The sequence below is a fragment of the Dama dama genome, chromosome 20, assembly GCF_033118175.1.
Source record: "Dama dama isolate Ldn47 chromosome 20, ASM3311817v1, whole genome shotgun sequence".
In the NCBI taxonomy this organism is placed as follows: Eukaryota; Metazoa; Chordata; class Mammalia; order Artiodactyla; family Cervidae; genus Dama; species Dama dama.
In genome coordinates, this window is record NC_083700.1 from 68,210,574 (window position 1) to 68,238,186 (window position 27,613).

The window sequence follows — 27,613 nt, forward strand, 5'->3', positions numbered from 1 at the left end:
CTGGGACCCGCCCCTGGGGCGGGGCGAGGCGGAGCCTGAAACTGCTGTGGCCTGCCGGGCCCGCCCGCTTTTCCCATGCAATCTCAGGGGACGCTCGCAAATTTTGATTTTCCACTCTACAACGGGGTAAGTGGTTTTAAAAGTCCCTCAGTTTACGCTGAGGATTTCCCCAGCGCTCGTCCAAAAGGAACCGAGGTGGGTTTTGTTTGCGTTCCTTTCCTGCGTCCCGTCCTCCCCGAGAACCATGGGATAAGGAGTTTGTGGCCAAAGTTACTCCGCACCGGGGGCTGCAAGTTAATCACCCGTAGGTCACCAGGGCAGTTTGACTTGCTGGTCCTGAGAGCCCGGTTGCTTACTGGCGGGGCCAGCGTTTCGGGTCCCACTGCGGGGCGCCCACCCCTCAGCCTCTGCTGCCTGCCCCCACTAGATTTCCCCTCGGCCTGGGCTCTGGATTCCTGCAGCCTCTCGCGGCTGCTGTGACCCGCGGCCACTCGGGTTCGGGTTTCCTAGGGCTCCTTCTCTCCGGTCTTTCCTCCTGCTTTGATGACGTCTTGGAGAGAATTGTGTAGACCCCTTCCACCCCGCCATGACCCTCATCTAGGAGACTCTTCAAAAAACGAAATTCCCTGTTAGCACATTGTTGGGTATGTACACGTTTCTAGAGGAGACTTATCTCAGTGACCAAGGAAGGTGTGTTAATGGTTCAACCATTGAAAGGCTAAAGTTTGCACTGATTGTCAGCAACTAGTGGAAATGGCTTCCCGCGTGGCACAGTGCTAAAGAATCCACCCGCCAACATAGGAGAGGTAAGAGAGGCAGTTCGATTCCTCACTTGGGAAGATTCCCGTAGAGGAGGAAATAGCAACCCGCTCCAGTATTCTTGCCTGGAAAATGCCATGGTCAGAGGAGCCTGGCGGACTACAGCCCATGGGGTCCCCAAGAGTCCGACTGGACTGAGCATAGCACAGCGTTAGTGGAAAATGGCTGTGTGATTCCCACTGAAAGCAGTGGGACACTCCGTGAGTGCCTGGTCAGCAGTAGGAAATCACACGGAGCCCTGCTCCCCCAGCGCAGGAGCAGCTTGTTAGTTCCACCCAATCTTTTCTTCCAAACACCTACAGGGGTTTAGAATAACTATCTGATCAACTCCTCCTGCCCTCCTAATCAAAAGTGGGTACTAAGAGCCAGGCCCATGAAGTAGTATTCTGACAAGGTCATTCAGCTAAGAAGAGACTTTTCTTTGGCTGCTTTTAATTAAAAAAATTTTTTTTCTGGTTTAAGAATAAATATGCTACTATGAGTCATTCTTGATCAACTGTAGCACATTTATAATGTTTGATTCTCTTTCCAAGTTTTTTTTTTCTTGTTAGAAATTCTTGAAAATTAAGATTTTTTTTTTTTTAATAATATGTCTTTGCTTTGGCTTTGTGAATCGATCTGTTCATTCTATGTGAGAATATATTTCCAACTTTTCCCCTATCCCTTTAATTTTCATTTAAACCAAATGAAAAAAAGAAAAAAGAAAATTAATAAACCAAATGGATTCAAGCATAGCTTGAAAAAGATCAGTGTTGAAGGAAGAATTTTAAATTCTGTATTTCTTCCATTTGCAAATGTGGTTGGCAACATTTCATAGGTTAAAAAGTAAAACTGAACAATAAACCAAGGTGCTCTGATTCAAAGTTTATATTTGATAAATAGAAAAACCTGCTAAAGTGCATTTTAATTAAAAAGCACAAGCAGTGTGATAAGCCTGCTGCTGACTGTAAATGATGTACCCTGAATAACAGAGCTTATGGCCTGTCAGGCATGCTCTGAAGCACTCCCCATGTGCTGCTGCAGTTCATCTTCACAAGGATCCTATGCTAGGGAGCATTGGCCCCATTTTATAGATAGGAAAATTATTATTATTTATTATTATTATTATTTTAGTTTTCCTGAAAGAATCACATTCTGTGTATCTCTAGTAGATCCCTTAACTTATGGGCATTTCAAAAATTTCAGACTCAAAGTAGATGTCTTGTTCATAAAATATGAAATGCCACCTGCAGGTTAGCTGAATTTCGTATCTCTAGCTCAGTCTGTCTCACTATCATCATTATAAATTCTGTCTCTTAAGAAATTAAAGGTCCTCTCTGCCAATATTTCAAAGGGTGAGATGAAAAGGATTTTACAGTTAAGGGGGGAAAAATGCCCAATAACATTTAAGGTGTTGGGTTTCAGCTCTGCTTCAGTGTGACCCTGGTGAATCTCAACCTCTGAGATGTTTCCTCATCCATAAGAAGGATGGTGGTTTTATTTCCAGTTCTGCATACAATTAAATAATGGTTTTAATAACTGCTGCTTCTCTACCTATTGTGAAAGTCCTTTTAATGGATGTGAAAGATGTGCTGTTTAGAAGAAATCAGGTATTGCAAAGATTTAAGAATAATAATTACTATGTTAACAATTTTTTAGCATAGCACCTATATTATGAAGCAGATGATGATCCTGTAGGTAGTTGAGGGGGTTCAAAGGCAATGAATGCAGATTGGAGCCTGAGCAATCATAGTGGCAAGGGCTCAGCTGGAAATAAGACCACCAGAAGCAAAGTAGAAGAGTTTCCAAGGTCATGCCCTGTTTCCTCATGAGCTCCACAGGTTAAGGGGTAGTACTGGGCAAGACAGGGCTGGGGGTGGGGTCTTCTAAATCCAGAATTAAGGGTGAGTCTCTTCCTTGCTTTGTTCTTTTCTTCCAACTTAGCAAATGTCCAGATGCGAGGAAAAAAATGTATGTGCTAGGTATTTTTGACAGATCCTATTTCAGGGTAATTTTGCTTTTATTATTGCTACAGTTTTTTGAGGGTACTAGGGATGTCTGTTGGTGAGAAGATAGATGTGAGAGCTTGAAAGAAATAAATAGGGAGGAAGTAAGTAGATATTGAAAGTGGAAAGAGAGCTACACCTCCTAACATTGTGTGTGTGTGTGTGTGTGTGCGCGCGCGCACATGCATAGAGGAGAGATGAGGGCAGAGTGGGGGGAGTCTGGGGCTTGTTATCCTTGCCCTCTGTGCTCTGAGTTTGGCACAGTGCCTCCCTTATAGTTAATGTTCAAAAATGCATGTTGAATGAATAACAGCCAATGTTTGGTATTCGTGCTTTGTTTGAATAGTTCTCTGGACTGTGAACTATTTGAGGTTAAGAACTTGATTTTACAACAGTCCTATAAATATTGTTAAATCAAAGATGACTATAGGATTATAGAACCAAAAATATCTTAATGAATAAGAAATTGGAAAGGAGAAACTAGGGGGGAAAGGAACCATGATATCACTATGTATAGAAGTAAACACTTGCCGGGTTCTGTGCTTCATACCTGCCCTGGCTCTTGCATAGTAACCCTGAGTAGAACTTGGTTTTCAAAAGAAGAAGCTCAAAAAAAGTGACTGCCTTGCCCAAGGCCACATGGCTAGTAAATGATAGATCTGGGATTCATACTGAGAGCTGTCAGATTCCAAAGCCCGCACTCTTTTCACAACACCATGCTGAAGACAAAAAGGAGAAAAAAAGAGCTATGTTCTTATTTTCAGAGTAGAATACTCTGGTCTGTACAACCTTTTCTTTTTCTGTTTTATTTTCTTTATATATATTTTTGCTTTCAAGTCTTAAAAAATACTCAGCTTGAGTGAAGATCCAAACAGAAAGGCAGGAGTGAAACTTCTGGGTAGGTAGGGCATGAGCTGCCTGTTCCCCGGTCCTAGTTCCTACACAGAGCTGCTTACCCTAAGACTGCCCTGCTCTGCAGTGCGTGAGGCTTACACCTGCTTCTGACCCCAGCCCCTTTTTTAATCAGAATACTGCCCTTTAGGCTATTTCATTGCTAAACAGCCTTTTAGCAATGGAGAGTTTATTTTCTCTTCTGTACTAGGTACTATATTAAATCATTTTGAATAAAGGGTTTTAAAATGGCACAGCTTTTGGTTAATTATATCAAGAACTTTCCATTAATAACACCATCAAAGTGGTTTGATTCCCCCCACACATGGAAGGGCATTTTATAGTTAGCATGAGCTTTGTTCCAAGGAGTCCTGTGCTGGGCTTCAGTACAGTGAAAGTCTGAATTCTGTCACCTCAAGTCTTAGTTTCTGCAACTCTTTTTGATGTTTCAGCTGCTCGTGGTTGGTGAATATGATTATTCCAGAAGTTAACAAAGATGTTCCTGGTGGTGGCAGAGTTTAGCAATATTTGGTGTGGTTAATTTCAAGAAATTGTCATAGCAGACAAGCAAAATTATGGAGGTCAGACAAAGCCCTTTCATTACATCTCTATAGATGTAAGATTTCCAGTTACCCAATTCTATATATATATATATATATATATATACACATATATATGTTCTTTACCTTTCAAAGCTTATTTTAACTCTGAGTTTTCATTTCAGTATTTACAGTGGTAGAAGAGAAAGGGTAACTATAAATTACACTTATGACTTACAGAAGATTACACATAAAGCAGTTTTTAGCTGTTTATTCTTCTTTGTTAAAATGAATGAACTTCATAAAACTAAATGTTTCAGTGTTGATAAATCTCAAAAACTTAATACTGAGAGGAAAAAGCAAGTTGCAGAATTCAGTACAATATGATCCAATATGATTATAAACTTTATTTATAAAGTTTGAAAACATGCAAAATAATAACAATAGCACATACTGTTTAACAGTGCAAATACATGTAACAGTAGAATTACATCCTGCCTGAGAAGGATGAGCTCTTGGGTTTGTGGGAATAGTCACCTCCTAGAATTGTGGAACAGAAATGGGTTTGGGGACAGTTAGAGGAGGCTTCAGTTATATCTATAACACAACGTTTTAGGTTTTTACAGTGGTAAGGTTTGTTAAAGCTGGGTAGCAGCTAAATGTTTATTGTATGTTTTATATTTCTCTCTATATCTGAAATATAATCTAACAAAAGAAGATCTGTTTATCTAATGTTAAGAAAACTTACATTAGCTCCTAGAATTTCCAAGATTTTATAGCCCAAGCTTACACAAAACGAAACCTAAGATAATTGTATCATGCATCGTCTATCCAGATGTTTTTGTTTGTATGTTTGATTCCCTTGTTGAAAGCACTGAATCCCTACAGGAAATAATATGAAGCATTTTGCTTTGTAGCTGAAGGATTTGTAAGATGAAAGGTCCTTAAACATGAAATGAGATCAGTGGTAAGCTCATGATTTAAATTGTTGTTTGAAAAATTGTTTGATCTTCCCCCTCCAGGGGGAAAAACACAGTGATAGCCTAGATACAATATGACAATATGTTATTTTTTTTTTTTTCTTAGTATCTAGATCACCATGGCGACTGGACAGAAGTTGATGAGAGCTATTAGAGTTTTTGAATTTGGTGGACCAGAAGTGCTGAAACTCCAGTCGGATGTTGCTGTACCAATTCCAAAAGACCATCAGGTGGAAATCATTACTTAAAAACAGGCAATAATTATACTGAGTGTGTGTCTCTAGCACATGAAGTTAAAGTTCGAAAGACTGATTTATAAAGATATTGCATTAGGACATACCCTGGAGAAGGGAATGGCAACCCATTCCAGTATTCTTGCCTGGATAATCCCATGAACAGAGGAGTCTGGTGGGCTACAGTCCACAAGGTCACAAAGAGTCGGACACGACTGAGCTACCTTCACTTCACTGTACTGTTTACACTTATAAGCTCTGACAAAGAGAACATATAATTCTAACTAGTGAAGTAAATGTATAAAAAGAAAGAACATAAGAAAAATTTTTAAGTTGAAAATCATCTGTGTAGTGAAGTAATTGGATTTTTCTGAATGGAGTCATGATTATTCAATTACAATCTTTCATGATCTTTGTTTTATGCATGGGGAGAATAATTTTCTTCTGCATACATGCTTTTTTACATACAAGAGATTTTAAATATAGATTTTAATCATTTCCAGTGACTTTAATAATATACTTTTTCAATAAAAATTATATATTTTTATTACTGGACCTTCCATCGCTCCCATGTCTAACTTCCTTAGCAAGCCTTATGAGAGTTTTTACAGTTTGGTTATGATTTGACAAAGATTTCTTTCTTATCATTTCTTCTCAGTAGACTGCTGTGACAGTAAAGCTCTATCTGGTTTCCCCAAGAGGCCCTTTCATTCCTTCTGTCTTTGCACATACTGTTCCTTTAACCTGAAATATCCTTCTTCCATTCTGAAAGATATCTACTCATCCTTTAAGATCTAGATCAAATACCACTTCCTTCATAAGGCCTCATAAGGCTATCATACTTTGATAGCAGAAGTAATCATTCTGTATTAAGGTCAGATGAGCTTCTATAATAGATGTAGCCTCAAAATTTCAGTGGTTGGCAGCCTGGATGGGAGGGGAGTTTGGGGGAGAATGGATACATGTATATGTATGACTGAGTCTCTTTGCTGGTCACCTGAAACTATCACAACATTGTTAACTGACTATATCCCGGTTTAAAATAAAAAGTTAAAAAAAAAAATCTCGGTGGTTCTCATTTGCTAAATTCCACAATTCTAAAATGTCAGTGGATAGAGTTTTCTTCCAAAGTGATGTAGGGACCTGTATTTCTTCCCTTGTGTGGCTCTGCCGCCTTCAACACCTGTCTTCTGAGGTCACTAAGAAAGGGTGGAAACACTATGTACATTGCCTAAGAAGGACTTTGTGGGTCAGTCTCAAAAGTAGCTTTCGTCACCTATGTTTACATTCCATTTGACTGCTTATAACTCTGAAGGAGCCAGGAAGGAATATTCTTCCTACCTTCCTGTCCAGGAGGAGAAAATAGGTTTGATGAGCATGCAGAGGTCTCTGCACACACCCCCTCAGATATCTCCACCACTATTTCCCCAGATGTTTTTAGTAGAGCACGTAAACCATTCTGCCTTATGTTTTTATTTATATGGTGATTTCTAAAACTGGAATGTGAGCTCATTGAAGGCAGGGTTTTCCTCTATTTTTGTAGCTCCCATGATCACTCCACTCCAGTCCTATGGTAATGCTGAATGAATGCCTAACTGCTCTGTATGAACTGAAGTACATTGTCATTGCAGGTTCTCATCAAAGTCCAAGCATGTGGTGTAAACCCAGTGGACACATACATTCGTTCTGGCACTCACAATATAAAACCACCTCTACCTTATACTCCTGGCTTTGATGTGGCTGGGATAATAGAAGCTGTTGGAGAGAGTGTATCTGCTTTCAAGGTATTACATTTTTAATTATTTCTATTTTAGCTTAATATGTATATTTTTTAACATTTTGACATAGCTTTAAAATGTATCTGTATTTAAGTCTTTAAAAGGCCCTGTTACACAATTTCTGCCACTTGGGGGACTCCTCTAGTCAAAAAAGATATTATCTTTTATCCAGGGACCTTGCTTGTTTGCATTGTTGGGAATAAGTGTTGGGTAATTTCTGTGTCTCCACATCCCCATAGAATTGAACTGTGATCCTTTGATTTAACAGAAATACTTAAGGAAAGAATATAATAAGCAAGGAAATTATACTGTTTCCTAACTCTTGATAATACACAGCCAACATAATTTTTTCTTTTTTTTCCTTCTATAAAATTTAGTTCCAGAAAATAAAGGGAAGGCTAATTCTTTTGAATAATAAGTAAAAGATGAACAAATGCAAGGTCACCTATACATTTTTAGAGCTATGATTCAGACCAAGGTGGCTGAGTCAATGTAGATGTTATGAGTTATGATCAGAGCTTTTGTTATTTATGTGCAAAAAGATATAAAAAACCTAGATAGCATATTCATGTTCTAGCATCTGTCCTCATCATTCCTTGACCTGCTCAGCTGTGGCAGCACATTTACCAAAATTGAACTGAGCGAAGATTAACAGGGTCTGGCCCAGGAAGCCAGGAACATTCCTTTTGCTTTCTACTCCTCTGCCTTTGGCAGTCTAGCTCCTGCCCCCACCGCTCCACTGAGACGATGTTTACTAATGTCGCTAATGGCCTCTATATTGCTGAAGCTAATGGGACCTTTTATGTCATTATCTGTCTTGACTTCTCTGGGACATTTGACACTCTCAGCCACTTACTTTTTCTTAAAAATAAAAAAAACTTCTCCAGCTTCTGTGACATTATATTCTCCAGGTCTCCCCCCCGACCCCCACCTCCCGTTCCTCTCTGAGCATCCTTTTTCAAGCTTCTTTTTCTCTGGATGTTCCTCACATCTGGTGTTGCCCAGCGCCCACTGACCCTATGCAGACTCTGCCCTTTTGTATTTTCTTCCTTCTTCATGATGGGCTCATCTGCTCCCTCAGTTTCCATTGTCTAGTGTGATATCTTTCGCTTAGAAGGTAGACTTGTTCTTTCCAAATATGGTGGCCACTAGCCACATGTGGCTGTTTGAAATTCAAATTCCATTCAAATTAAAAATTCCATTCTTCAATTGCTTAATAGAACCAAGTGTCTAGTGGCCACTGTTGGACAGTGGAGATGGAGATGGAGAACATTTACATCATCACAGAAAGCTGTGTTGCAGGGCCCACATCAGCAAACTCTAGGAACCTCTTACTCATGTCTAAAACTGAGCTTCTCTTTCTCCCAACAGAGCTGCTGCTTGTGTGGGGCTGTCTTGGTGACATCTGGGTTCTGAGGCTTATCTGTCCCTCACTCAGCTCTCCCTTACTGGGACTGTTTCCTCTCTCCTCTTTTCCTCCCCACTGTAGTGTAGTTCTGGTTATCTTACATAGTCCCTTCTCTGGGTTTTTATAACAGACACTTAACTTACCACCCTCCCTCCTAGCCCCTCGAATCTATCCTTGCTCTATAAGGAGTAATTTTCTAAAATGTAATTTAGGTTGTTTTACACTGTGTTTCAAATCTTGTATCAATTCTTTATAGATTTCAGGGTATTGCTGGAATGCTTATATTACAAAAGAAGACTGTTTCGTGCTCTTTCTCCTACCCATCTTTCCATTCTTATCTCCCATTCCTTCTCACTTTGTAGTTTATCCTTTAGTAGTAACTGTTTGTTCTTCCCCATGCTCTTTCATCTCTGTGTCTTTGTTTATATTGGCTCTTCTATTTGGCAGAACTGAATCAAAGCTCATAAACATGGGTTCAGGGGCTTTTACCCTCCAGCTTTCATTTCTTTTCATTTTTATCTCCCGAAACTGTTACATTCCACACTGTTATTATTCCTTGGGAATGCATGCTGGTGATTTCTCAGCACCTCTTCCTATCACAGTTCCCTGACTTAATTTTGTTTCCTTTATCGCTAGCATCTCTTCCCACTTCCAGTTTTCAAGATCTTGGCCTATCTTTGAAAGTGAAAGTGAAAAAGTTTTCAGTTGTGTCGGACTCTTTGCCACCCCATGGACTATACAGTCCATGGAATTCTCCAGGCCAGAATACTGGAGTGGGTAGCCTTTCCCTTCTCCAGGGGATTGTCCCAACCCAGGGATCAAACCCAGGTCTCCCGCATTGCGGGCAGAATCTTTACCAGCCACAAGAGAAGCCCCTATCTTTCAAGACCTAACTCAGATACTAGTTTCTCAGTCTAGCTGTTCTTGATTCCTTCAACTTCGAAATAGTTCTTTCTTTTTCTCATACCTGTCTTTGATGGCTCATCAGATTTGCCTTGCTTTAAAATTCTCTCTCTCCTTTTTTCCCTCTTCTTGTAGTTTAAGAAGCTTGAGATTAGGGAGAATGTCTTGCTCATAATATCCATCACAGAACTAAAAGTGCTGCTTTTCATAGTGGATTCTTAAACAGGTTGGAATTATATTGAAGTCAATGCAGTGTGTTTTTAAGCTGTAAAAACGGGATTAATCTGATGTTAGTCTTACTTGACCATTTGAAGGCAACACTGTCAAGCAGTGATGCTTGTCTTTGACTCCTGGGTGCCATTTTCTGTGTCTACCGCACCCTATAGTGTTGTATTATAGGGCAAATTTAGGTGTATTGAGAGTTATTATCTTAATGTTTTGCTTATTCCAAGAACTATTTGCTTTTTTTATTCTTCAAGAAATGGGATTTAGAAGAGGTACTTGTGCTGGGCAGTCTAATTTTCTTGGTGTGCAGGTCACATGGAGCCAGCTTGTAGTGCTTGCATGGGGCCTTTCCTTACCCCCAGTTACACATCTGCCTTCCAGTAGTGAGGACCCAGCAGGCGTTTATGGAGAGTTTGTTATATGTTTCTGGTGCTGCAAAAGGTCAAGACACTTTTCTGGCTCATCTCTGTTGTTGGGATCCAGGCAGAGTTGCCTGCCTTTTGGTCCATGCGTGAAAAATGAGGGAAATGCAGGAACAAACCTACAGAAAGGATTTAGAACAGGTGTTTGGAAGAAACCTTACAGTGTATTTGTTTCTTTTCCCCAGTACTGAATAAAAAACATTTATGTTAACTGCCATTTATTAACTGCTTGATCTGAGCAAATTACTGAACTTATTTACGCCTCCATTTCCTCATCTTTGAAGTGGGATTATCTAAAGGGAGGTAATGAAAGTTTTCCTCATAGACTGTTGTGAAGATCAAATTAGATAACACTCATTAGACACTTAATGCTGTGCCTTGCACAGCAAGCTGTCAATAAAGGTAAGTTATCATCATAATCTTAGACCATTCTGGACATTCTCTTTTCTTATTTTTCCTGTTTCCCTTGATTTTTCTTCTTCCTAGTTTCCATTAATAAAACATTTTAAAATGTTCTGTATTTTGAAGTTGTTTTTATGAGACTTAGGATGTAGACAACAATATATAAACACTCATTTTATTTCTTGTTATAAATGTTGCATTCTAAAGGATTACACCCATGCTGACAACCTTTTTAATCCCTGAAGCATTTATTAATTTATTGCTTTCCCCAGAAAGGTGACAGAGTTTTCACTACCAGGACGATCTCTGGGGGTTATGCTGAGTATGCTCTGGCAGCCGATCACACTGTTTACACACTGCCAGAAAAACTGGACTTTAAACAAGGAGCTGCCATCGGCATCCCATACTTTACTGCTTATCGAGCTCTGCTCCACAGGTAATAACACACTCTGTCAGCTTTATAACCAGCACCGGAGGAGGGCGATATTAATTGGAGGAAAGTAATATATAATTTATGCTTCCTACCACCCGTCTACCCATTGGTCATTTTTGGTTCCCATTAAGTTACCGTTAAGGTTTATGGAGCAGAAACTCTGCTCATTTGGTAGATTGTTCTAATCACTGAAGAAAAACACAAGAACAGCAAAACCCCATCTTTGTCTTCAAGATGCTCACAGTCTCGTAAGGGAGAGAGACGTTAAGAGTATTACTACTTTTATATATATATATATACACATTATATATCATGTGGAAAGGGCAGTGGTAGAGATGTGCATAGGGATTTACGGGATCACAAGGGACATGCCTGTGGTAATGAGGTCAGGCTTCCTGGCAAGGCATAAGTCTTAGATTATTTTAAAGCCATGGTTCAAAAATCTCGTTATCCAGCTCTAGAAACTAACTGCTGCAGCTTTAAAGTACAGTGGCTCTACCCTAGTCCCCCTGGTCAGTTTCCATGGCTGATACCTGAGAATCTATATTTTAATCAAATTCTCTAGGTATTTGAAAAGCATCAGAGAACATTATCCTGGGGAAGGGTAGCTGGGAGTAGGGAGGGTATTCTAGAGAATGAGAAGAGCTGGTGTGGGGAGCAAACATTGGGGTATCTGGGGAAAAGAGCTATAGCAGTTTGCTTTTGTTAGAAGATTTCAAGGCAAAGAGTGGTGAAGAATAAAGTTGGAACATAGTAATCTCTCAGTAAATGTTAGCTGTCATTATCAAATAGGTGCACCTCAGATTGTAAAAAGCTAGATTATAGCACTCACCTATTGTTCTGTAAGGACTTGGAGGTCATGTAGTGTTTTATTCAGGAGAATGATATTGTCATATATGTGTTTTATTAGGATTACTCATCTGCTACGGGAAGGATGGATGTCATGACAGGAGTGGAGAAAGACATGGGAGAATCTTACAAAAGTACCCTCTGGACATTATTAATACTTAAGGGCCAGAGCAAGGCTCATGGTAGAGGTGGAGAGGAAAGGATAACTATTTAGGGGGTAAAGTCAGAAATATTTGGTAACTATTTGCATGTGGAGAATGAGGGAGAAAAAGAGCTTAAGAATACTTACAGCTTTATAATGGGTAATGTTTGACTTGACAAAGAGAAGAAGGGAAAAGTTTCAAAGGGAAACAGTTCAGTTTTGGAAGTGAAGCTGAGACAGACATCATCATGGAGAAGTCCAGCAGCCTGTCGGATGAAAGAGTCTGAAACTTGAAGGCTGGAGCTTTAAATCTGGGGCTGTCAGCATGTGGTAAGGGCTGACAAAATGAGTCACTGAAATTCCCCAGGGAGTGAGAACAACAGTGGAGAGAGACCGGAACTGTACTGAGCATTAACATTTCGAATGTGGTCAGAGGTAGGGGACAGAGGCCTGAGAGAGGCAGGGGGAGTGGAACCCAAGGCCAAGAGAGTCTAGAGGCCACTGAGTCTGTTAAACATCCCTTAAGCTCCTAGGTGTTGAAGCCAGGAAGGCCTAGGTTTTAGTACTGTCTCCATCTACTACTAGTCAAGTCGCTTTCCTGTCTCAACTGTAGTTTACTGACTTGAAAAATACAGATAATAAGAGCAAGCACCTTGGGGTGTGGTGAGAATTAGATGAGGTAATGCTTGTGAAGCTGTTAGTACATGAATAGTACAGAACAAGTGCTCAGTTAGTGCGGGTGGGGTTAGGGGTAGGAGTTGATGTTGCTACCAAGGAGGGAACCTAGCTGTCAGTGCAGCTGTGAGGCCTGTTTGGGAACAAAATAACAGCCAGGCTTAGTGGTAGGAGGTCAGTGGTGGCTTTCCTCAGATCATTTTCAGTAGAGTGATGGAGCGAAGCTTGAATGAATGGGTTGAGAAAGGAAAAGGAAATCGATTCTTGAATGACGACTACTCTTAAAAAGTGGGGAGACAGGCAGGAAGAGGTAGGAAAAATACTTGAAGAGAGTATGAGAGCAGAAGGGTTTTTTTTTTTTTTTTTTAAGATGGACAGGACTTGGTCATTTTTATAGCTAAGAAAGGATCTAGCAGAAATAGATGGGAAGCTTGGAGAAGAGGGCAGAGTAGCAGATGTAACAAGATCCTGTGCTGGGCAAGGATTGGACGTAGCACAGAGGTAGAGAGATTGGCTACCTGGAAGAGGCAGTGAGAGTCAATTCCTAGGGCAGGTTGATAAGTCCGGGGGTCCCCAAGGAGAGAGGGGTCTGGAATTCTCAAGGAGGAAAGGACAAACTTTTATTTCCTCTACATTCCTTGGTCTTAGTCACATAAGTCACGTTTTTATCTTTAAGCCTCTAACTGATGATTACACAACAAACAACTCAGTTTAAACTCTGTACTAAGGATTATATAACAACAATGTATGCTGCTTGAGGACAGTTTCTGGAAAAAACCTCTGACTAATCCTGTTATCTTAAAATGTAAATTATGGGAGTGGGTCTAGTAAGATCTTTACGACCTCCAGACATTCTTTTGATTCATTGTAATAACTAATTAAAAAGTATATAACTCCATTGCTAACACTAGTGAGGGGGCACTCTTTCTGCCCCCTTCTGATGTCAATGTCAGAAGCTTTCTCTATCTCTTTTATACTTTAATAAAACTTTATAACACAAAAGCACCGAGCCATCAAGCCTCATCTCTAGCCCCGGATTGAATTCTTCTCCTCCGGAGGCCACGGATCCCAGCGTCTTTTGTGGTTCAACAACAACCTTTCAGCATTGGTGTACTTAATGGAAAGTTTGTGGGCAGGGAGGTGAGGCATTGAAGGAACTCATATGTGATTGCTTCATTTTCATAACTAAATAGGAAGCAAAGTGACCTTTTGAGAATCAGAACTATAGTGGTCCCAAATGCATGGTCATGTGATTTTTTTCTTAGGGTATTTAGCCATTTGGATACATTATCCAGGGAAGGTAGACCATAATATTAATCCAGGGCTGGAACATTAGAGGCAAATTGAAAGAGCACAAAGGAAATGGGAACACTGGAGAGAAAGAGAGAAGTTGGGGTAATGTCCCGTGGCATCCAGGCTGATGGGAGTGTGGCAGGAGCAGCAAGAGGGCAGAAAAGGAGCAGACAGCAAGCTCTGTGAAGCCAAAGAAAAAATTTTGAGGGAATGTGGGGTTACAGAATCGGAACAGGAGATCAATATTGGTTATTAGTGTCTGATATTCCTCAGGTAGAATGGTTAGGGATGACTACTAGGTGTGGGAAGAGAGTGGTAGAAGTGGAGGAGAATTCAGGAATTGTGAGTTTTCTTCCCATGAATGTTGAAATCTCTCAGGTTGGGGCTGAATTTGAGGTGGAAGAAGAAACCTATTGGAAGCTCCAGTACTTTGGCCACCTGATGCGGAGAGCTGACTCATTGGAAAAGACCCTGATGCTAGGAAAGATTGAGGGCAGGAGAAGGGGATAACAGAGGAAGAGATGGTTGGATGTCATCACTGACTCAATGGATGTGAGTTTGAGCAAACTCCAGGAGATAGTGAAGGACAGGGAAGCCTGGCACGTCGCAGACAGTAGGGTCACAGAGTTGGACATGACTTAGCGACTGAACAACAAGGAAACCTCTGAGCCAGGTCCTAGGCTTCAGTGAGTAGGAGGGGGTAACACAGCAGCATGGAAGTCCAGGCCCCCTGCTCCAACCCAGCTACAGGCCCCAGGGGCAGAGGACTATTAGTGTTCTCCAGAGAAGCAGAACCAACAGAATGTGTGTATTGATGGATGGATTCATGGAGTCTTGCTGAGCCTAAGATCTGGAGAGCCTGAGAAGAGTAGCAGTTCAAGTCTAAAGACAATCTGCTGTCAGAATCTCTTCTTGCTCTAGAAGTCTGTCTTTGTTTTATTAAGAACTTCAAGTGGCCAGGCCACTTTATTATGGAAGATAATCTGCTTTATTCAAAGTCTCCTTACTTAAACATTAATCTCATCCAAAATAGCACCTTCACAGAAATATCCAGAATGTTTGACCCATATCCAGCACCATGTCCCAGCCAAGTTGACACTTAAAATTAACCATTACAGTGACTACACAAGGATAGAAGGATGGTAGCCATGGAGACCCAATAGACAGTTAGCCTGCTGTTTCACCACCTGCTGCAGGCCCAGGGGTTTAGGACAATGTACTTAGGGTGTGGAAACTTTTGTTTATAAGATTTGGAAAGAAATCATTGGACATATTTCATGACCCAGATTATAACATTAGTAATCCTATTCCCTTAACTTTGTATTTTACTTTTTAAAATGTCAAAGTGTTTTGGTAATAGCTGTCTCAGTTTATCACTCCAAACCCTCAGTTTAACTCACTTTGCTCAACCCCCCATCTCCAAGCGAGCATGTTGGAGAAACCTCATTTACTGACTCACAGCTGCCATTTGTCAGCTGTTGGCACACGGCCGTGAGCAGGACTCTGGGTGACTGTGTTCTCACTCCCAGATTGAACAGAAGATCTGTACAGGGGGGTGTGGTTTAGTCGCTAAGTTGTGTCAGACCCTTTGCCACCCCATGGACTGTATAGCCCACCAGGCTCCTCTGTCCATGGGATTTTCCAGGTGAGAATATTGGAGTGGGTTTCCATTTCCTTCTCCATTCTACAGGGTGACCACCCCCCATGATAAACAAGGATCCTCACTGAGAGTCAGATCTGGACCACACAGCCGCTGCTGGCCTGTGACGTCAGCATCTGTCCATGTGAAATGATAAAGCATCCCTGTGTCTTGCTGCATGTTCCTTGTTTTTAGTATAGTAGAAAAGGAGTGGGTGAACCAGAAGTCAAAAGAATATGTCATTTTACCAGAGGCTCTGGGCACTTTAGGGGGTGGTAGGGGAACCTGTGTGACAGGACTTGTTCTGTTTCTTACTGTCTTCCCATCGCTGACTCAGCATTGGTTTCTGAAACAAGGGCTTGCAGGCTGTGCAGCCCGGTGTTGAAAGGCATGGAGAAGGAAGACAGCAGCTGCTGCGTTTACTCAGGTGTGAGTCTGAACCATGGAAAAAAGACTGAGCTATAATGACCCTTTCTGAGACACTTTCTGTGGGAATGAATGGGAGACTCCAGTTCTAGGTGAAGCAATTTCCCTTGACACATCCACAAAGCCTCTTAGCGGGTAGCACAATTACATGATCCTGGCACCCCAACAATATCTGACACTGGTTGACTCCCAGTAGACATTTGTTGAATGAATAAATGAATTGAATGTTCTCTTTTATCTGTGGCTCTAAAGAACCACTGTTTGAGTCTGGGGAGCGTGGAGAATATCTCGGGTTGTCTATCAGGATGAGTTTCCTCTTTGGGTAACTGTTGGTTGAAATGAAGGTAGAATTTTCTTAAGAATTATGACAAACACTGAGCTTAATTAGCTCCAAAGTAAGGTGATGAACCTGTGTTTTCTTTTTCAGTGCCTGTGTGAAACCTGGAGAAAGTGTTCTGGTTCATGGAGCTAGTGGAGGAGTAAGTATTTTTTTCTTTCAAGTTTTTTTTTTTTTTTTTTTTAGAGCTTATGTTTGTGGCTTTCACATTATATTTCTTTAAGTTGCTTTTAAAAAATTTATAAATATGGTCAAGGGTGATGACTTTTTTCTTTTTGTAGTGAGACTTTAGATTCTGTCTTCTGAAGGTGATTCCCCATCATATTCGTTTAGCATTTCTTGGTTAATAAATTCAACAGATTACCTAGTCAGAAATGTATGCATTAGGTTTTCTACCTGTGTTGGGTATGGACCAAGATAAACGGGCTTTTGTTTTTCTTTTCAAGAAGTGAATGTTATAAGGATATTTATTTAGAATTTTAAACAGTTCTTTAAGGTTAATATAAATTCCACATCCCCTTAGATAAGAAAACTAAGGCTCATTAAAGCTTTACCTCTGTTGCCCCAGACAGCTCAGCAAAGCCACACTGTGAGTTCTTCATCCTCTCTAGCGCTCTTCCTGCTCGCCTGCTGCGCTTTGATGACATTCGCAGGGTACACAGTACACAGCTGTGTCCTTCACACCACAACCCACAACTTAAAATGCTAATGGGGGTGGGGGGTGGGGGGTGGGGAATGCTCAGAACTTATCAAACCAGCCCTGCAGTGAAATCACCCAACACAGAGCTGTCAGAAAGCTCTTCAAGAAACTGGCTGTCAATCTGCCTCCGAGGAGCTTAGAGGAAAAGTTAGAGCTCTGAGGTTGGAATTTAACAAGAAATCCACATGACCTCTATCCTGCATGTAGAGGTTTAGAAATTTTGGAGACACGATTCCGCCTTTTTAAAATACAGGGCCTGGGGCTGGATGTATGAGAAAGCAGGTTAACCCTTTCAGGACACTATATTTCAGAGAGGAGATGGAAAGAAGTAATCTATTAATGGCAGATTTTTCCCGGCATAATGAGAGGCATCCTGAAAATGCATTTACCTCTAAAAGTGGACAGGTAATACAGAGAATTCAGACCTCTGTATATTTGTTACTTTCCGTGGATGTATCATGAAATTTCAGGCCCAGCTTCCTATGTACTTCCAATAGATCAACTCAAGGATTTCACAGATAAACTGTTTACTTAAAAAACACCAAGATTGTCTTTCTGGGGCTTGAGAAAATATGACACATACCCTTGTCAAAAACTCCTGTTGTTTAGCCTCACTGAAGAGGCAGTTCGGGGGTTAAATTAAATTTAGCCCTAAATAAGTAAACTTAATGCTAAATAAGTACAGAATCTGTCCAACATGCATTTATTTAAATTGCCTCGGCTTTCACAGAGCTAACCTTGTGCTCTGTATCAAAAAGAGAGATTTCAGTAGGAAGGGGAGAGACGAGTTTAAAGAAAATCTCTTTTTATTCCCTTTACCCTTTTGTAAAAAGCCAGGTCGCTTCATCATGATTTTTTTTTTAAAGGCAAAATCCAGACTGTTCTCCGTGCTGGCTGAGTTTGTTAAATCCTTGGCTGGCAGGGATAGGCTGGCGACCTGGTGTGTGAAGCGCTTCTGATCCTCTCTGCCCATCAGGGGGAAAAAGTGCTGGGTTTTGTCTTGCTTCTATTTGTACTTTCTGTCCTCATTTAAATCAAATTCCTTTGGGATTATGTTGTGTATTTAAAACGGTGCAGAATTTGTGAACACAGCCAACATCCGGATATGTTGGTGGGGAGTGCCCTATTTTATTGTCAGCAAAATAAATAGAAGAAAAAATAGTTGACACATAATGGTATATAATCTATTGAAGAAATATTGTTAAAATAATTGTTGACAAGAATAGAATAAGCAACTCCTTTAAAATATGTCTTGAGTGCCCCTTTGAAGTAGTTAGAGCATAATATTTACATTATCTCTTAGGTTAAAACACGGTTTTATTAGAGCCCCCCCCCCCCTTTTTTTAAGTGGAAATTAAAGTAGCAAAAATCAGCCATGCTAACCCCATGGTGTAGTGGTATTTCATGGAACTGAATGTCTGTCACACTCACAGTGAGTTCCCTGTGTTTGTTTTGGTTAAATCAAACAAATCCTCAGCATAACCCAACCGGGTTCAGGCTCCTCACTCCCATGTGCCGTACAGTCTTTAAGGTCTTACTTCAGGCTTGGGAGTTCGTGATTCTGTTACAATTTTAATTAGTTTCCATCGTCTTTTTCATCTCAATTCTCTTCTATCCTGCCCAGTCCATAGTGATTGTATCTTCCTTTAAATCAGTGGTTTTCAATAAGGGGTGATTTCATACCATCTCTTCTCCCACTTGGGGACATTTGATGGTGTCAAAACTGGATGAAATGGTCTGGCATCCAGTGGACAGAAACTAGGCGTGCTCCTTCTAAGCACCCTTCACTGCACAGCATAGTCCCCACAGCAAAGAATTACCTGGCCCAAAAGTGCCAAGTGTGAGAAAGCTTGTTCTAAATGTATGGGCTGACCCTTATCTATACCATTCATTTGGCATGGGACCAAACATGTTTCCTAGTATTATAATTTAAATGATTGCTTTTATCTATATTCCTAAAATAGTTTTATTTCTCCTTTATGCTAAGCACATTTATCTAGTGCTCTAGTGATCTCATGCAATCCTGTGGCTTTAAGTACTGTCTATAAACTGATGGTTCTCAAATTTATGTTTCCAACTCTGAACTCTTTTCAAGTCTGTTATCATATTCAACTAATGATTGAACATCTTCAGTTGGGTGAATTCAGTGTGTTCAAAGTCAATTCTTGATGCTGTCACAAACTTGATCCTCTCTCATCTTTCTCATTGCAGTCAGTCTACGCAGTTATTCTGACCTGAGACCTAGGAGACATTCTTGATTTTTCTCCATTCCTCACCTCCCACCTCCAATCTTTGATGAAGTCCTGATCTTCCTGCTCCCATTTCCCTCTACCTTCTTTTTGCCTCCCGTATAATTAGCATGTCCTATTAAAAGCCTAATTCAGATCATATCCCTCTCCTGCTTAAACTCTCCAGTAGTTCTGCTTGGCTCTTAAATATAATCCAGAGTCTTTACCTCCAAGGCCGTGTGTGCCTTGGCCTTTCTGTGCCTCTCTGACCTCATCTTCTGCTCTCTTCCGCATGTCCCGTCCTTAAGCCACATTGACCCTCTTTCTGCCGTTTGAATGCCCCAAGCTCATTCCCACTTCAGCAGGATATCCGTGCCCATTCAGCCTACAGTATTCTCCAGCAGGCATCTCAGACCTGTCCCGGACTGTGCTTGACCCTCTCTCCATTCAGATCTCTTCAGAATGCCTTTCCTGATGACCTAATTGGCCTGGTTCTCTATCTCTTTATAACCCAATACACTATTTTTTTCAAGTATTTTTCATTCTCTGAATTTACTTTATTCATTTATTTCTTCATGTGTTTATTATGTCCCCCTTCCTTAGAACATAGTTTCATGCATGAAGAACCACATCTTGCACATCAGTTCAGTCAGTTCACTTGCATCCGACTCTTTGCAACCCCATGGACTGCAGCACGCCAGGCTTCCCTTTCAGTCACCAACTCCAGAGTTTGCTCAAACTCATGTCCATCAAGTCTGTGATGCCATCCAACCATCTCATCCTCTGTCGTCCCCTTCTCCTCCTGCCTTCAATCTTTCCCAGCATCAGGGTCTTTTCCAATGAGTCAGTTCTTCACATCAGGTAGCCAAAGTGTTGGGGCTTCAGTTTCAGCATCAGTCCTTCCAGTGAATATTCAAGACTGATTTCCTTTAGGATTGACTACTTTGATCTTCTTGCAGTCCAAGGGACTCACAAGAGTTTTCTCCAACACCACAGTTCAAAAGCATCAATTCATCGGCACTCAGCTTTCTTTATAGTCCAACTCTCACATTCATACATGACTGCTGGAGAAACCATAGCTTTAACTAGATGGACCTTTGTTCTGCTTTTTAATATGCTGTCTAGGTTGGTCGTAGTTTTTCTTCCAAGGAGCAAGTATCTTTTAATTTCATGGCTTCAGTCACCATCTGTAGTGATTTTAGAGCCCAAAAAGGTAAAGTCTGTAACTGTTTCCATTGTTTCCTCATCTATTTGCCATGAAGTGATGGGACCAGATGCTGTGAACTTAGTTTTCTGAATGTTGAGTTTTAAGCCAACTTTTTCACTCTTCTCTTTCACTTTCATCAAGAGGCTCTTTAGTTCTTCTTCACTTTCTGCCATAAGGGTGGTGTCATCTGCGTATCTGAGGTTATTGATGTTTCTTCCGGCAATCTTGATTCCAGTTTGTGCTTCATCCAGCCTGACATTTCACATGATATACTCTGCATATAAGTTAAATAAGGAGGGTGACATACAGCCTTGATGTACTCCTTTCCTTATTTGGAACTGGTCTGTTGTTCCATGTCTAGTTCTAACTGTTGCTTCTTGACCTGCATACAGATTTCTCAAGAGGCAGGTCAGGTGGTCTGGTATTCCCATCTCTTTCAGAATTTTCCACAGTTTGTTGTGATCTACACAATCAAAGGCTTTGGTGTAATCAATAAAGCAGGTATTTTTCTGGTATTCTCTTGCTTTTTTGATGATCCAATGGATGTTGGTAATTTGATCTCTGGTTCCTCTACCTTCTAAATCCAGCTTGAACATATGGAAGTTCTCGGTTCATGTACTGTTAAAGCCTGGCTTGGAGAATTTTGAGCACTACTTTGCTAGTGTGTGAGATGAGTGCAGTTGTGCAGTAGTTTGAACATTCTTTGGCATTGCCTTTCTTTGGAATTGGAATGAAAACTGACCTTTTCCAGTCCTGTGGCCACTGCTGCATTTTCCAAATTTGCTGGTATATTGAGTGCAGCACTTTCATAGCGTCATCTTTTAGGATTTGAAATAGCTCAACTGGAATTCCATCACCTCCACTAGCTTAGTGATGCTTCCTAAGGCCCACTTGACTTCACATTCCAGGATGTCTGGCTCTAGGTGAGTGATCACACCATCATGGTTATCTGGGTCATGAAGATCCTTTTTGTGTGGTTCTCCTGTGTATTCCTGCCACCTTTTCTTAATAATATCTTCTGCTTTGTTAGGTCCCTACCATTTCTGTCCTTAATTGTGCCCATCTTTGCATGAAAAGTTCTCTTAGTATCTCTCATTTTCTTGAAGAGATCTCTAGTCTTTCCCATTATATTGTTTTCCTCTATTTCTTTGCATTGATTGCTGAGGAAGGCTTTCTTATCTTTCCTTGCTATTCTTTAGAACTCTGCATTCAAATGGGTATATCTTTCCTTTTCTCCTTTGCCTTTTGCTTGTCTTCTTTTCACAGCTATTTGTAAGGCCTCCTCAGACAACCATTTTGCAGTTTTGAAGTTCTTTTTCTTGGGGACGATCTTGATCACTGCCTCCTGTAAAATGTCACGAACCTCCATCCCTAGTTTTTCAGGCACTCTATCATATATCTTGCACATAGTAAATAATAAATGTTTATCATATTCATGAATGTGAATTTGCCCATGTACATACCTGTCTCTTCTACGTAAGTGGTAGATGACTTACTGTTGTTATGTAGTATTTTATGTGTACTGTTAAAGTGTGAAGTCACTGAGCATATTTTGACCATCTTTAAACCCTGTATCTTCTGCACAAAGCAGATGCTAAGTGAACATTTTGCACAGTGTTTCTTATTTCTTTGTTTACACTCTTAACATTTATTAGCAATAGTCTAGAAGCTAGAAGAACATCATGTTAATTATATATGTATTTAATAAATGTTTGCAGAGATGCAAAGTACCTAAAACTACTGGGTTTTATTTTGTTTTTTAAGGTTGGAATTGCAGCATGCCAAATTGCGAGAGCTTATGGCTTAAAGGTTTTCGGCACAGCTAGTACTGAGGAAGGACAAAAGATTGTTTTGCAAAATGGAGCCCACAACGTGTTTAATCACAAAGAAGCTAATTATATTGATAAAATTAAGGTAAAATTGTTCTGTAATTTTATAAAACTAAAATTTTGTTTCATGTTCTTTTATAAGTTTTTTTTTTATCAACTACTCTCTTAAAGTTGTTTGTTTTGCCTGTGTGTTTTAAAGCTTTAATTAATTTAAAAGTAGAGATGTCTACTTTTCAAACCTTCACTATCATTTCTGCCTTGTTAATTTTTACTAAATAAAATATAGCCTCTCTAGAGGCTTATAGTTATAAAAATCAGTACTCTTTAATGCAAATCACATTTTAAGTAAAGCCACAGCTTTGTATTTGCAGCTGTGAGGCATTTTTTAAACATATATTTTTATATATTGTGAAATGATCACCACAGTAAATTTAGTTAACATCTGTCCCCATACATAATTATAAAATTTTGTTTCTTGTGATGAGAACTTTTAAGATCTATTCTCTTAGCAACTTTCAAACATGTAATACAGTATTCCTAACTGTAGTCACTGTCCATTACATCCTCATGACTTTTTTATTTTACAACTGGAAATTTGTGCCTTTTGATCCCACCTTTATCCATTTCACCCATCCCCCACCCCTTACCCCACCAAAAAGGTATTCTTAATATAACTTCTATTGGTGTAAATTTTCCATGGAAAGTTAAATTATCCGTGAATTACAAACTGGATCTCTCTGGCCTAGGGAATTAAGTTTCTTTGTTTATTGGATGTTTTTGGAAGAGAAACCACTACCTCATCCAAAATGATGCGGCAGAAGTTAGTTACTGTTAGATCTATTCCATTGCTGCAATCCAGTTCAAGCAGGTTCTGGAGTTCTCCATCTTTGCCATGGTAACAGTTTACTAAACACTGATTACTTTGCTGATCCTCAAACTACTTGCTCATGTTGAGAAAGAATTAGGATATCCCAGGTACTGATTACAGTGTAAACAAGGTCATTACAAACTGAGGAAAAAATGAGTGTGAGTTTGTTTTATTACCCCTAAATCATCTTGCCAAAAAACTGAATAAAGGCTCTCCTTTGTATATGTTGAGGAATCCAGAATTGATTGAGCATGCACTCCTGATATCATTATCAAAGATGAAAATTGGCCAGTTATTTTAAGAATAGGTTTTTGTTTTGCAATGTAATTCTAAGACCACAAGACCTTATAGCTTCTCTCTCTTCTACTGGTTCCTTCTGCTTAAGTCTCTCGTTCTCCAAAAACATTCTCTTAACCTTTTCTCCTCCCCTCCCCTCCTTTACCACACATTTCTTGAAAACGTAGGGGGTACTTAAACTTCTCTTACTTCCTTACCTCCCACTGCAATTTTGCTTCCACCCCAGGGCTTTCCAGGCCCTAGTGGTAAAGAACCTGCCTGACAATGTAGGAGATGTAAGAGATGCGGGTTCGATCCCTGGGTCGGGAAGATACCCTAGAGAAGTGCAACCTATTCCAATATCCTTGCCTGGAGAATCCCATGGACGGAGGAGCCTCATGGGCTACAGTCCATGGGGTCACAAAGAGTCGAACACTACTGAAGTGACTTAGCCCGCATGCACACACCAGCTACTTATGTGGCTTGTCAGGGGCGCTGATAATCCCAGCACCAGTCAGCTGCTCTTGGCTCACTTCTCACTGTGCTTGACCCTGACCACACCTCCCGGAAGCTGGCTCCCTTCTCACTTCTCTAACAACTCTTTTAGTCTTCCTCCTCTTCATTTCACTTGGTATTCCATAGGTCTTTCCTCTTGGTCTCTACTTTCTGTGGTGCTACACCTTCATCCTGATCCATCTCATACACATCCTTACACTGCTGGTTCCCTGCACTATCACTGTTCATTCATCACACCATCAGCCTGCTAAACATGGCCGTTCGTCTGGTCCGCCAGGAGAGACACCCACATTTCATTTCCTGTTCCTGTTGTTTAATCACCTTTCTCCCTCCTGCACATCAAATTGGTCACCTTATCTATCAGTTTCATCTCTGACATGCCCTTCATATGTGTCTCTCTTTCTCTTCCCTTCACTGTTGTAACTTCATTTAGTCCTCATTTTTTCCAGTCTTGACTCTTATTCACAGCTGATCTAATGCCCCCTTCTCTCTCCTCTACTGTCTCCAGAGTTATTTGGTTCTCTGTTTCAAAGAAAGAAAAAAAAAAAAAAATTCCTCAGAAATAAATGAGAGCTCCATGAGAATAGGAATTTCTGTTTTCTTCTTCCCTCCTGTACTTCCAGTGCCTAAAACAGTGCCTGGCACAAGAATTAACTAATGAGCATCTGTCCCCACAAAGTCCAAATCTTTTAATGTGGCATTTGATGTATTTTCAGAGTCTGAACCAATTTGCAGTCTCTTAGCTCCTACCTTTCCCCTCCCACCCCCGCCCCCATCTCCTTCACAAATGCATACTCCAGCTCTGCTGGGCCACTTTCCAATTCCAGCTTTTACTCTCCATCCCTACATCTTTGCTCTTCTGTTTCTTTTGTCTAGCTTCTCCTTGCCCCTTACTCCTTCTGTTCTACTTAAGAACTCCTACTTATCCCTCAGGGCCGAGGTCATCATCTCTGTGGAATTTTCTTTGACCTTTACAGGTGATCAGCACTGTAACTTTTTACCCCCTCTATAACCTGTGGTTTGTTTTCTGGTGGCTCAGATGGTAAAGCGTCTGTCTGCAATGCAGGAGACCCGGGTTCAATCCCTGGGTTGGGAAGATCCCCTGGAGAAGGAAATGGCAGCCCACTCCAGTATTCCTGCCTGGATAATCCCATGGACAGAGGAACCTGGTAGGCTGCAGTCCATAGGGTCTCAAAGAGTCAGACGCGACTTCACTTTCACTTTCAATGCAGTACTTAGCCCATCACATCACACCTTTAATTGTAGTGTTTTCCATTTTCCTCTTTATTTTGGGTTCTCTATGTCCATCTTGACATTCATAATACCTCACACAGTGCTGGGCGTAGGTGTTCATTTTTTTCTTAAAATGAAAATGTATAGCTTAGCTTATTTAAGAGCTGGTTTTAGATGTTGAGAATTGACATCAGAAAGCCCACAAGAAAAGGAGTAGTGTGCCAAGCTGATTGTAGACCACTGAGAACACAACTAAACGTGCGCTCATACACACACACACAGGATACTGCAATACCAAAAAGTCAGTATTTTTTTTCTTTTGTCTGTTTTTTAATAAAAATGGGAGCCCCAATGCAGTTTTTTATTTTTGATTTGTTGCTTCTTCCTCTATTAAAATACATTTTGAAGACAGAAAATTTTCACCTAAGGAAGAAGTACTTTATAGTCAAGTTGAGTCTAAGCACATGAAAATTCTGGACAAATATTATTTCATTATAGCAATTTATTTAATACAAATCTGTCATTTTAGATGTGGCTGGTACCTTGGAATTACAGCATCACTGTACAATTAAATTATCTTAAAATTGGCATTATTACTCTTTAAATATATAGCATTTTATGTCATTTGAAATATATTTCTGTAATATATGGCACTATGATAATCTTTTTTTTCCTAATCTACTCTGCATTCTTTTATATTATATAGAAATCTGTTGGTGAAAAAGGAGTTGATGTGATTATTGAAATGTTGGCTAATGTAAATCTTAGTAATGATTTGAATCTTTTGTCACATGGAGGACGAGTAATAGTAAGTATTTCATTTTTTTTCCATCACTTTGCAGTTTTTTCATAATTTAACACTATTTTGCAGTAATCTTTAACTACACACATGTTGTTTTTCATACTAGGTTGTTGGCAGCAGAGGCCCTATTGAAATAAACCCACGGGACACCATGACAAAGGAATCTAGCATAAAAGGAGTTACTCTGTTTTCATCCACCAAGGTAGAAAAGTGATTCTGATAACTTAAACATTGGTGTAATTTGCCTAGTCAGGCAGACTGAAAATTTAAGTAGATGTTAAGGTTAGTTATCTAAGTGGGTTAAGGATTAATCCCTGGAAGATAACTAGGGTGACAATATAATTTATTTTCCAAGCTAGGGCACTTATGAAGGAGAGAGGAGATACTGTTGGTAATTACTAATTACTCCATAACAATAGGTATTTTGTAAACTGAGACTGCCACAGACAAATTGCAGTGTTGGCTAACCTATAGGAAACTACTTTTTTGTAGTTCTGAACAAGTTGACAAAAGCCACACATCTATGAGAAAACTCTTAATGCTTTCTTAGACTCTGAAAAATGTTAATGCTTCTGAAAATTGTCATGTGTTCCTCTATTGAAAAAGACATTTTCTTTCCCTCAGGAGGAATTTCAGCAGTTTGCAGCAGCCCTTCAAGCCGGAATGGAAATTGGTTGGTTGAAACCAGTAATAGGTCCCCAGTATCTACTGGAGAAGGCTACCCAGGCTCATGAAAATATCATTCATAGCAGTGGAGCTATTGGAAAAATGATTCTTCTCTTAAAATGATCAGTCCTTCCATTGATTTCTTGTGTAATTAGAGGTTTCATATCTCAGTTTTATATACACTGTGTTTGCTCTACTTAGCATTCATTTGATTCAGTGAGTTTCTTAACATTTAAAAAAAAGGTTTGTATTTAGTGATCATAAGCATTGGAGTACTGTTTATTTTATAGCTGGCAACTTTCTTTATGCCTTCTACTTCTCATCAAGGAATCATTGTAGGAAATGGGATGTTAGTGGTCACTTGGCATTGGAGGACATTACAGAAATTCCTAACTGATACTCATCATTAATCCATACCTTTGACTAAAACATACTAATTCAAAATAGGACTGCTTGATTTCCAAGCCTACTTCTCCTTATAAACGTTCTTTAGTCTCTTATTAGCCCAGAACTATATTGGACTCCGATGATTCTCTGGAATAAATGAGACCCCTTGGCCAAACTAATCTCATCTAGATCTACAAGTCTCTCAGAAAGAAGAGAAAAACAGTGTCCAGAGAAATTTGTTATTTTTCCAATATTCCCAATATTTTAAGATATTCAGTAGGTTAATGAGCCACATATTCTGTGAGAACAGCAGCTTTCTCTCTGCTATAATGATACTGGGTGCATAGTTTCCAAATAGATATGTATTGATTGATTCAACTTCAAGGTAAATTTAGAATTATCTCTTTGTGTGATTGAGATCATATATTTTTATTTAAATTAGTCAAATTAGATGCATTAAGAATGATCTGCTTTTGTTATTATAACATGGTAATTGCAATAAATTCTAGAGGCAATTAAAAA

At 40.0% G+C, this 27,613-nt stretch overlaps 1 protein-coding gene across 2 annotated transcripts; it reads left to right on the forward strand.

Moving 5' to 3' along the window:
- Positions 1 to 14: 14 nt before the first annotated feature.
- Positions 15 to 27,613, forward strand: CRYZ (crystallin zeta). 2 transcript variants are annotated; one of them, XM_061121605.1, is made up of 9 exons: positions 15 to 126; positions 5,321 to 5,444; positions 7,079 to 7,231; positions 10,858 to 11,021; positions 16,470 to 16,521; positions 22,279 to 22,428; positions 25,943 to 26,044; positions 26,145 to 26,240; positions 26,663 to 27,613. In XM_061121605.1, the coding sequence occupies exons 2-9, from the start codon at positions 5,334 to 5,336 to the stop codon at positions 26,825 to 26,827; spliced, it is 993 nt and encodes a 330-aa protein (XP_060977588.1). In that variant the 5' UTR covers positions 15 to 126; positions 5,321 to 5,333; the 3' UTR covers positions 26,828 to 27,613. The 2 variants fall into 2 exon arrangements, with proteins under 2 accessions (XP_060977588.1, XP_060977589.1); XM_061121606.1 differs by lacking the exon at positions 15 to 126 and adding an exon at positions 176 to 195.

Bases quoted from the DNA above. Each gene is read 5' to 3' on its own strand.
- CRYZ (XM_061121605.1), top strand. From the start codon at position 5,334: ATGGCGACTGGACAGAAGTTGATGAGAGCTATTAGAGTTTTTGAATTT. The intron at 22,429-25,942 runs GTAAAATTGTTC...TATATTATATAG, and splicing joins ATTATATTGATAAAATTAAG to AAATCTGTTGGTGAAAAAGG. The intron at 26,045-26,144 runs GTAAGTATTTCA...TTTTCATACTAG, and splicing joins CACATGGAGGACGAGTAATA to GTTGTTGGCAGCAGAGGCCC.